At 37.7% G+C, this 12,146-nt stretch overlaps 1 protein-coding gene across 5 annotated transcripts in view; it reads right to left on the bottom strand.

Moving 5' to 3' along the window:
• The window catches only part of CDH12 (cadherin 12), a 167,765-nt gene that overhangs the window by 68,870 nt on the left and 86,749 nt on the right, over nucleotides 1-12,146 (bottom strand). For 3 of the 5 annotated variants that reach the window (XM_086741977.1, XM_086741974.1, XM_086741975.1), the window contains exons 3-4: nucleotides 6,693-6,812; nucleotides 287-454 (exon numbers count right to left, since the gene is read on the bottom strand). In XM_086741977.1, coding sequence (XP_086598103.1) covers nucleotides 287-454; nucleotides 6,693-6,812 — 288 coding nt within the window. The remainder of the gene's footprint in view (nucleotides 1-286; nucleotides 455-6,692; nucleotides 6,813-12,146) is intronic. The other 2 variants (XM_086741976.1, XM_086741978.1) reach the window with 2 other exon arrangements.

Raw genomic sequence — 12,146 nt, 5'->3', positions numbered from 1 at the left:
ACAAAATAGTATTTCCCAGATAATTTTGAAAGTGTAAATGAAATGAACTCTCAGGCTCAGGCTGGTCCTGTGGAATGATAGACTCTTTCCTCTTAAATATTCAAAACTCATACTTTCAAATTGAACTTTATATTATTTAAAAAAAAACCCTGCGGTATATTCTACATTTTTTTTCATTATATGCTGTTGTTCTTCCTGGTTCTCAATCCCTTATCTAAAGGATTTTTCACATTAATAGTTTCATTCATGCTTATTTGAAAATTAGTGCATTTGGAATACAACATACTCTTAGGAAATCTGGGTGGGTTGTCATTGACATCCGTGAGAGTAACGTTTACAGTGGTAGTACCAGCTAGTCCTCCCAGCTGTCCTCCCATGTCCTTGGCTTGGATTAGAACTTGATATTGTTCTTTCACTTCTCTGTCCATATTTGGCAAAGCTGTTCTTATTACACCTACAAGAAGAAATGGGAAAGAGAATGAACAAGTAAACAAAGGGCTGAGATGGTCTACTATCACATTTTAATAGTGGAACTCTTGGACCAGGAACGGAACTCTTCCTAAAGGATTGATAAGGGAGGAGTTCACAGAGAAATATGCAAATCCCTTGTGCTTTTGAAAAATGTCAGCTATTCAACTATTCAAAAGGACTGCTGTGTCTTTTCAATTAGGACGTGAATGGCTGAAAGAGAATGGTGCATTTTCACTAGGGATGTGAATGGCATGAGCATAGATTTGCCACATAAGCACTAAAGAACGCCACATTGTGCAAAGCAGGGCTATGTAAGAAAAGGTGGCAATGCATTTCAGAGCTTGCATCTTCAATTGTTTCCAACCAGTCATTTGCTAACACAGTTAAACTACTGTAGGCCAAGTCAATATTCCTTCTGTACAAAAGGAGGTTTTTATTAGAAGACTCTCCGTCACCTGAGAAAGTTTTCTTGATATAGCACATAGATGCAGTCAAAACTTTAGGATCTTCCTTAAAGAAGTGTAATTAAAATAGCATGGTAAGTCATTACCTAAATGACTCTTAATCTTCAGTAATTTTGGATAGCTAATGTCTAAATAGGTACACTATAATCTCCCTTCTGATATGTTAAGAATGTATATGATAAAGACTTTTAGAGAGAGAGGTATTACTAATTATAGGATTAGCTGATGAAGTTGTAAAAAGTTATAAGGTTTTGGGCACTCAAGCTCTTCTCTTGAAACACAATGTAGAGGAGAATAAGTATTTATTTAACAAAACTTTACAAGCGCATTTTACATTGCAAAATGCTATATATTCAGCAATAGTTTTCAGAACATGACTAGGTACACATCGGTGCAGATAGCATGCACGATTGAAAAACTATACCAATTGGAAGCATGCTTCTCCTCTAAGTTATTGTTTTAGGAAATATTATTTTATAGTATTAAACCATTTGGGTTTAAAAACAGTCTTCTTGCCCTGGTGTTATAATGGGTCTGGAATGACAGGAAACAAACAAACTTTAATGGTCATTCTTATCTTCATAGCAACTAACTTCTACTGTGTTAACAAGTAAGAATATGAACCATTAGCTTATAGTACTTGTTCAGAGCCTAGAAATAACTTTGACCTAAATCTGCTATTTCTAGAATTTATTAAATATTCCGGTTGAATTGAAATGTATAACAATTTCCTTTCTCCCCACTCGTAACACCGATGATGATAATGACAACCTTAATAATAAGTACTATTTTCTACCTCAGCATGGCATATACTGTACTGCATAGATCTGGAATATGATTAGTAAATACTATCCTTTGGAATTTTTGAAAACAATCAGTGTTGTTGAACGTTTTGTTTGGCCCAGACAAATGTTGAACTGTAAAACTAAGATTTTTTTTCATATTCATGTGATATTAATGAAAAAATCTTTTTGTAAATATGATGAACATTACTGAACATTCTGTTGAATCTCTTAATCCATACTTTTGCATTGTGAGGCCTACATGTTCCACAGTATTTTACAACATCGTTGGTATGCTCATTCTAAATAGAAAAGATCTATGAGACTTAGAGACTTCCCTTGTTATACCAGCAAAACAAAATAACAGTAAGTAGAAAAAAAAAAAAACTGAAAATGGGAAAATAGTAGGTTGTGAGTAGGAGATGCAGTTCATCTGTTATACCCGTTTTAGGTAAAATTGAGTGGCTTTCTCAGTTAAAAGTATTAGAGATGGTCTTCAGAAAAAAATTGGCTATCACTAGTAGTAAAGTTCCCAGTCACCTACTGCTTATCCCTGTGTGGAAATCCAAGGGCATTCTATATATTTTTCTGTAAAAAATCTTTATCTCCAGCAAAAAGAAAAAAAAAATCAATGAGAATAATTTTCATGTCTAGCAGTTCATAGGCAATTTTCCCTTCACTACCTACTCTATTTCAAAACCATAGAAAAAGTAATGAAAAATACTATTTCTACCAAAATCAGCAGTTCATATGGACAGGACAAAGGTGATTTAAAGTTACCTACCCAGCAAAATAGAAAAATAAAATGGAGGTAAAAATACATGGGAAAGAAAGGACTACAAATTTTGGCATTCCAGCTACAGCTTCACAAAGTATATCCAAACTTTAAATCAAAAGCTTATTACAATGTAGAGGCCTTACATGCATGTAATGGTGTTCTAAGTGATTTTAAGTCCTTCTGCTTTAAAATTTTACAGTATTGTTCATCTCCAGAATTTAATAACTTTGATTATTTTTTTCTTTGCAAATATCATCAATATCAAATGCAGAAAAGTATGGTCTTGATGAGGCTGCTGAAAACTGAAAATAGTAAGTATGGGACCTGGGCCAGAAAATATACTCCATAAAGTTATTGAGTCATAATTCCACAGGAGATGATCCACTTGTGTGGAAGAGAAAATCTGTGAAAAATCTCCTGAACAAATATGAACATGAATACTCCAGCTGACATCAATTTAGATTTCAAGAACATAACTGAGATGAGAATACGGACTAGTCTAAGAAAAAATTGGAGACATCTAGCCATAAATAAGAATTTTGACCTCATAAACACATTAGAAAATTGGGTGAAAAGTTTGTCAAAAGGACATTTTAGTAACAGAACAGAATGTACAGAGGAAAGATAAGGGAGGTTATTTATCTTAGAAGAAGTGCTCTATGCTAAAGAAAACTCACATTAAAATCAGAAGAGCAATTTCTTAGCATCTAAAAGTAACTCCCATATGTAAGATTTGAGGCCTTTAAAGGTGCCAGTCCAACAGCTGCTCTTCAGCAGTGATTGTAGTGTGTCTAACCTTCGTGCAAGAGCAATATATCTAACTAGGTCACTTCCACATAGTTTACTTACCTCCAGCAAAGCACCGCAAAAAATTAGGAGGTCAGTAAAGAAGAGCAGTAAAAGGTCAGCTGTGATATTCAGACACACAAAGGTTAAAAATTATTTAAGTGTACTAGATTCATATCAGTATAAACGTTTATCATCTATCAGGAATTATTTAAGAATGGAGTATGTGTAAGGTCATGAGCGTGCCAAACACAATCCTTATTTCACATATGAAGTTATGGTCAGTGGTTTCACCATTACCACTTTGCGATGAGATCTTGAGGTAGTAAAAGAAACTCGTAAAAACATATCAGCTTTTGTGTGGTAGAAGCTAAGAAGTAAACAGAATGTTTGGAAAGGAATAAAGAATAAAAATGTTATGATTAAACATTTTACACATCTATATAAGCTGCTTTTTTTAACACTGTGCACTTTCTCATTCTGAGATGGAGGAGGAGGATACCGGTGTTATGGAATGGCTTCTGTTTAAAGAAGTCTTCAATCTAGAAAGGAGGCAACTGTGGGAGAATATGGGTCTATAAGATCATGAGGAATAAGTAAACTGGAATTAACTGTTCAGTGTCTTGTGCAATGTAAGTGTGAGATATGAAATAAGTTAAGAGGTGTTATGTTTCAAAGAAGCAAGAGGAGATGCTTCTTCACCCAAAAAGCTTTTCCTATGTAATTTCTAGGCTTCGGATGTGCAGATACTGTGCTCCTGGACAAGTCAACTCTAGTAGAAAGTAGATAAGTTATGAAGAAGTCCTTTGAGAGTTTTAGTTACCTGGACACTGCTAGTTATGCAGGAACTTCAGAAAAACATGTTGTTGAAAATTGTTGGAAACTAGAGTATTCAGGGGGTACATCACTAAACATGACTTATCTGTCGCTAGAGCTGAGTAGGCCATCACTTTTGGAAACATAATACAGGGCAGCATGGACATTTGGTCTGACCTAGTGCAGATGTTCTTAAGTTCTTTAAAATAACTACAAGAAAATGTCTCAAAATGGCAAGAGACAGCAAAGAAAGCCAACAGCAGCTATTCAAAAAATGCTTATCCATCTGCTAGCAGTTCTGAGTTTGTCATTCTGTATCAAAATGGCTTTATTCCCCTTTCCTATCAAAAACACTCAAGGCAGGCATCTGGCGGTAAAACTCTGCAGTGAAAAACTACTATATCGTCTTCTCAGTTACAAAATAAAGAATTGGAAGTGCCAGATCTGTAGCACTGCCCAAGACTTCTGGATTTTAGAGTAAATCATTAAGCAGCATCCTGTGCATTACTATTCACATACTGTTTATCTCTACAGTCATTTTTTTAGACCCACAGGTGACTCTCATATTGTGACCTTTCTAATGCAAGACACGTTATAGCACATTGTTGTGGCTCGTAGAAGCATGAATCTATATGCTTTTTTTCTGGTATAGGATTTTAAGCTAGACAGGGCTATCTGTTTAATGAATCTTCCTTTACAGCTGTGTCCATTCTTTTACCACCAAGGTTCACCTGAGTAACTCATTAAAGACATTAATAGACAGATGTGGAAACACTGGGTTTATATGACATTCCAGGGCTAGTAGGGTGCAGGCTATCATGTGTGGCCCACTCACTAGTCACTACTGAGTAACAGATGAGAGCATAGAATCATAGAATCATAGAATGGTTAGGGTTGGAAGGGACCTTCAAAGGTCATCTAGTCCAACCCCCCTGCAAGGAGCAGGGACATCCCCAACTAGGTCAGGTTGCTCAGAGCCTCATCCAACCTGGCCTTGAACGTTTCCAGGGATGGGGCTTCCACCACCTCTCTGGGCAACCTGTGCCAGTGTTCTACAACCCTCATTGTAAAAAATTTTTTCCTAATATCTAATCTAAATCTACCTCCCTCTATTTTAAAACCATTACCCCTTGTCCTATTGCAACAGGCCCTGCTGAACAGCCTCTCCCCATCTTTCTTGTAGGCCCCCTTGAGGTACTGGAAGACCGCTGTAAGGTCTCCCTGGAGCCTTCTCTTCTCCAGGCTGAACAGCTCCAGCTCTCTCAGCCTGTCCTCATACGAGAGGCGCTCCAGCCCTTTTATCATCTTTGTGGCCCTCCTCTGGACCTTCTCCAACTGGTCCATGTCCTTCTTGTGTTGGGGGCTCCAGAACTGGACACAGTACTCCAGGTGGGGTCTCACCAGGGCAGAGTAGAGGGGGAGAATCACCTCCTTCGACCTGCTGGCCACGCTTCTCTTGATGCAAGAGATACAGCAGCTCAAAGTGTCACAGGAAAAAAAAAGTTGTTATTCAAGTACTAATAATGATTAATTTTTTGTCTTGGGGAAATTTGTACTAGAATTCCAATTGTAGCTTCAGTAAAGGTTTTCCTTGCCATTGAATAGCTCCTCATTCTTTACAAGACCAAAATAAAAAGATAAGTATAGAGGTAAATACTTCCCCCTCCATTTCAGTTTGAAAAGTCAAGTAGCTCACTGCATATTGCAATATGATCTCCTGCTAAACGGAGCACTGACAAAGCAACATGCCCACTGGAGACAGTACACTAACAGCCTTATGAGGCCCTTACCACCAAACTATTGATTGATCAGGGACAAAGGCTTTTTAACACACAATTTGACATTCAAGTACAGCATCACTAGAAGGAGAAACTATCTGTTGAAAGGGGTATATGGGCAACTATCCCTGTAACACGTTCAGGGTTACACAGTGCATGGCATTCACAATGTAGGTTATCAGCTCCCTAGCTGAATTAGTAAATATAGAAACAAGAATGGCATTTAGAATTATAGGAGAAGATACCTAATTAACATGTCTACCAACCTCCCAAATACTTCAGTCTCTTTAAATGTACTATCCTTTTCTGTTTACACATCCAGTAACTCCAGACAAACACACTATGCCCCAGGAAAAGAGGAGGGCAGGAGATGATTAGATGTTTCACAGTCTCAAATTAGCTCTATATAGCAAAACAATCATTTCTAGAGAATTTCTTACTGTAAGTTCAGCAAGTAAAAGAGTGTAGATCCAAGATACAAAAATGAATTGTCAGGAAAAAAAACCCCAAAATAGAATGCCTGTGGCAGATAAAGCTTTAGCTATAGAGAAATGGTAAAGCATTAAAAAAAATGTTCGATGTATACATTATTTTAGATATTCCAGAACTGATCGAAGGAGCATGTTTCTTTTTTTTTTTTTTTACAACAGATTGCAATTCATTTAAAAACTAGTCAATACTCAAAACTGAATCATGTGCAAAGTTACTCCACTGGCTTTTGGCCACATCAGCCTGGTTCATATTGATTCATTGATACTGCCTACACGAATCAAAATCCAAAGTTTAAATCTCTTACTGTTGCTGATAAACTATTTACCTGTCTTTGGGTCAATGGAGAAATATGGTTGCCCCTGAAGAATGCTGTAAACCACTCTAGCACTGTTTCCATAAGTGGGATCATCGGCATCTGTCGCCTTTACTTGAAGCACATATGCACCTGCAAAGAAACACAGGTAATCACATTTTCAGTGGTCAAGGATATTTCAGACACATTAGTCCTGTAGCTACTGGATTCTGTTGTAATTCTTGTTCTGCTGCAAACAAGGTGAGAATAAAACAGCCAGTTGTTTAGTTCCATGCTATGTAACATCTGAGGCATAATGGGAAAGAAAGGGAAAGCAGCCCACCATCAGAAGATATTTGTAAACAGTTTCTGATGCATACATCATTTACAAAAGCTTTTTACCCAATACACTTAGGATGGAGTCCTGGGGAAGCACAATACTAGATTTTCAAAAAGGAGTATGCCCCACAGTTTTGTGAAAAGATTGACAACTGTGGAAGTACAATATGTGAGTTGCATTTAAAACAAGTGTTTGGTTAAGCAGCTCCTGAACCTGCCAGTGAATCAGTCTGTAAGTACCTTAAAAACTTATACTGCAGTCTCCTAAAGGTGGAATTCACATTCCCATTGCAGAATGAAATTACGTGTTTGGTTCAGACAGCTGTCTTCAAAATCCAGACTTGAGTCTTCTTCCCTTTCCAATACAGCTCAGTAGGAAATTAAAGTACCATAGAGGAAGAACCTCCCCTTGATAATTTATTGTCAACCATGGTTACCAACCAGACCTAGTGCGGTCTGACTTAAAGGGAACCCATGCCATAGAGCAAAAGAAATGCACGTGAAGACAGAAAACTCACTGTAAATGGTAACAGCCTTGCAGAAATGCCTTCTCTCCTAAGCAATTTACCTGGATTTCCGCACAGCCCCATAATGAAAATAGTGTTCAAACCATAGTCTTTAGCAAAACAAATGGCCACATATTTAGGCTTTCCCGTCAGCCTTGAAGAATTAATTATTTCTTGTCATTCTGTGCAAATGAATATTGCAATTTGCAATGCTGATTTGGAATGAGTAAGAGTTAAGACAACTTACATGAGAAACAGCACAGGGAGGAGGGTTATCCCTGCTGGTTTTGTTTTAAGAAATATTCTGCATTTGAGGGTCACCTGACGTTTTTTCAAGTATATCCATGGAATACTGCAAGTGCCTCAAGATTGCTACTTTTCTGTAATAAAAACTGGCAAGTTTCAAAGGATGCTCACAATCTAAAAGTAACCATAGTGGACTTGTTGCAGTTTACTTCTTGGAGTGCCTCACTGAGATATGCTCCATGTGAAAGGTCCCACAACTTAGAGAGGAAAGTAACTCATAGCTAAGATAGTTGTCTGGAGGACTTTTTTTTTTTCTTTTCAGTTCTCACCACCCCATCTCTCTATAGGAGGATTAATAGTGGTGCTGAAGGATTTGAAATTAACATTGTAAAAATACTTGCTGCATGATGGCGGGTCATACAAGACTGCTCCTGTTACAGTTTTTTGTTGAACAATAGAGAATGAAAAGGTATTCCAAGAGATATTCTTTCTGTCTCCTGAAGAAGACACTGAAATATAAGTCTTATTTGACTAACAATCACTTTTTAAAGTCAATAGGCTGATCATGTTTTTAAGCTGAGGGCAAGTTTCATTAAAACCAATTTCCAAAAGAAAGAAAATATTAGCAATGAATAAATGAATGAAAATAAACCATTGAGATGGATTCAGTTAGCTAAAAGCCTGAGATTACTCTCTTGGTTTTCTGGATGTGAAGGGTGAGGAATGATTCATGTTAGAGAAGATCAAAGTCCAGGTTCAGTATAAAAATTGTGGAAGCAATGCCTACTCATACATTTGTGCCTTTCTTCTTTACATAACACACAACCACAACTGACTATACATTATACAGCTTGGACAAGCCCATTTCCCACTAGAATGACAAACGGAAGCTGTCTAATACCTGTAGAGCATTTGAGGGCTTTCATCTGTTCCTGTCCATGAGGAATACTTCCGTAACAGGATCTCCCACTTTCAGACCTGTCTTCTGCTCCAGAAATTCAGGGAGCCACAACAATAGCTTACTCCTAGTTCAGTGACCAAGATGGAAAAGAAAATGGTACATCTCAAAATTTTTTCCCTCTTCCCCCCAAAAAAACCCCAGAAGCTTACTGTATGTGCCACCTTTGGACTCCTGCTGTTGTGGAAGAAAAAGGGAGATTTGTTCCTTCTGGAACAATTACACTGACAAAACATGTCATGTTCACCCACTGTATAGTACAATTTCCTTTCCTGGTATACACACAATTGTCTTCCTTCATTGCTATAGTACCTCACTGTCTTTCCAACCTAAAAAAAAATCAGTCTACTTTTTCCACTGAAGAGAAAACGCTACCTTTTAACATAGCTTCCACCCTCTTTCCTCCCTGTCAAATTGTTCATTCTTTCACTGGGTTCCGACCTTAGGCTGGTGACTTTTGCTCCCCTCTGAATTGGTGGAACTTAGTATCAGATTCCAGCATGCTGAGGTCTGAGCTGGAACTGGGTGGCTGAGCTCTCTGGCTGGTAAGCGTGCTGCTTTGTGACTGGTTTAAGACAATAGCCTGCACTTTTGCCAGGAAAAGGCAGTACTGTCACACGTTGACAAGTCTCCCCTTGGACCAGGACTCATGTTTTTGATACCACTGGTTGCTACTTCAGGGAGCTCATTTCAGTTTGTCTTCTGACTACAAATTGACAAAATTTTGTTGTCATGTTACCAAAACCTTTGCTTTGCACCTTGAAGGGAGCAACATTCTCCATAAGAGAACAGGACAGATAGACTAAGATTTACAAACACGAGAGCAGAAAGTTAAGCTTCTTCATACATGCACTGATTTTGTGAAGTGCTGAGCACTGAGAAGACCTACCAAAGGTCAGGGTTAAAAACATAATGTTTCTGGAAGGCTAGCCACAACACCTGCCTTCTTACAGGTTATCAACAGAAGACTTGCAAACATTGTAACGAAGATCTCTCCAGCAGTTGAGACTGTCTGATAGAAACAGCACACCTGTCACACAGAGCATTGACCATCACCTCCAGAGGGCAAATCACATTTTACTGCTGACTGCTCACATCCACTAACCTTAGACAACAAACATACATAGTTACAGGCTGCTAAAGTCAGGCAGTGAGGAAAATCTCACGTTTCCTAACCAATACTTTTGCAGTACCTTTGGTCTTTAGGATGTATCTTCTTTACGAATTTTGCTTCACTGCATTTGACTTGCAAATTGAGAGCAACACCTAAGTCTATATGCCAGCTCTTTCAAAACAGAAAAATTCTTAAACCTAATATTGTACTGATCTTGAGATTTGAGATCAGTATTAACAGATACATTGATGCTGCAATGAGACAAAAATAAATCATGGTATTTGATTTTAAGGAAATTATTTTAAAAAGAAAGCATTGTGCCTTTTAAGTACTTAAGCTTTTAGTTAAGTAGTAATGTTTATTTTCTACCTGTTTCAGTTACAATTCTCTACCTGTCTATCAAAGTTATCAGAGCTTTTCTTTTAGTCCTTAGGAGCACAGTTCAGGAAAAAAAATACAGTGTACTTTGAAGAGTACTGTAAAATATGCTAGTTTCCTATGCTAGGTTATATTTGGAAGGTAGATTTAGCTCTGGTAAAGTTTGTGCAATAAATGCTGCAGTCTTTTTGTTAAGTAAATCTTATACATACTTTAGGAACTTTTTATCTTCATATGAACAGATTTATTCATTTATTTGTAGAATTATGGATTAAAAACAACTCATATTTACTATTTTACTCTAACAAATCAATACCTAGAATAAATCTGGTTTTGACTCCTTATGATTAAGTGACATTTCATTATTGTTGTTATAAAAGAGACCAAGAAGGAAAGATGATCTACATTTAACAGATAAAAACCCCCTATTTCTATTTTATCTCATTATGCCTACCTTTTTATGCACATGGTAGAGTATTTAAACCCTACGCAGATCTGCAATAAAAAATAACCCATAACAAAGTCATATGCAATGAATAAGATACATCAGCACGACACTGAATTAGTGGAATTTATAAGTTTATTTTCTCCAGGTGAAATAAAACAGAAAAAAAAACCAGCAAATCCAACAATTGTAATTGATTTTGATACTGTCTTGCAAAACATCCTTGTCTCTAAAATGCAGAGATATTAATTTGACAGATAGACCACTCTGTGGATAAGGAACTGGCTGTGTGGTCTCACTGAAACAGTTTCAGTCAATGACTCAATGTCTGGGTGGAGACCACTGATGAGTAGTCTCTGTCAGGGGTCGGTATTGGGACCAGTATTATTCAACATCTTTGTTGGCGACACAGACAGTGGGATAGAGTGCACCCTCAGCAAGTTTGCTGATGACACCAAGCTGAGTGATGTGGTTGATACTCTAGACAGAAGGGATGCCATCCAGAGGAACCTTGACAGGCTAGATGTGGGCAACCTTAATTTTTCTTGATGTGATATAAGAGTTCACATATATTTAAGAGGTTAGCATGTGAAGTATTACATGTGTTAGTGGGAGTATTTTTAATAAAGTTGGTATTTTTTTCATAAATTTAATTCATACAGTGTCTTGGGAGACTGAAACAACAGATACAGCAGTAAACGTATTTATCTGGTTTTGCACATTCAAAGCAAAGCTACTGTGGCTGAGAATGGATTTTGGCTCTCAGCCTCTATTCCACCATTTGTTTCCTAAGCCCTAACAACAGTAGCTTGAAACCACACAATATCCTTTTTACAGAGCAGTGGCCAGCTCTCCTTTTTTCTAAAACCACTATGACCAGCCAGTGGCTTCTGCTACCCCACCAGCAGCAGCTTCCTCCAAACCAGAAATTATTTACCAAAACAAAGATTTGCTGAAAGAGTGTGAGTCAGAATGAACGCTTTCACGGTGATACTTAGAGTGGAGTTCATGTCACGTACTATTAGACTTCTGCCGTGTAGGGATCTACATTCATGACCGGCACCTGCAGCTCACTTTGCAGCCAGGGGCTGGACATAGGGAACCTGGTAGCACTGGTCTGCATAGGCACACATATGAAATGCCACAGCTGGATCCATTTCTATGTCTGTCATAGTTTAACCACAGTCAGCAATCTAGTACCATGCAGCCACTCACTGACCCTCCCCAGAGGATGAGGGAGACAATCGGGAAGAAAACTCATGGGTTGGAATAACGACAGTTTATTAGGATAGCAAAGGAAGAGATAATTATATATATAAACAATGATAAGAATAATAGGAATAATAAAATATATAAAATGAACAATGCACAATTTCTCACCACCTGATGATGATACAGCCCATTCTGAACAGCAATCATAGAAAGAAAAACCTGAAAATGATCCTGGAACGATTCTGAACAGCGAGAGAAAAAGCCAGCCAGCTCACTGGCCAACAACCAC

Source organism: Chlamydotis macqueenii, chromosome 2 (assembly GCF_036417535.1).
Source record: "Chlamydotis macqueenii isolate bChlMac1 chromosome 2, bChlMac1.mat, whole genome shotgun sequence".
Lineage (NCBI taxonomy): Eukaryota > Metazoa > Chordata > Aves > Otidiformes > Otididae > Chlamydotis > Chlamydotis macqueenii.
Note: the sequence above shows the minus strand (reverse complement) of the source record. Positions and strands in the feature narration are given on the sequence as shown.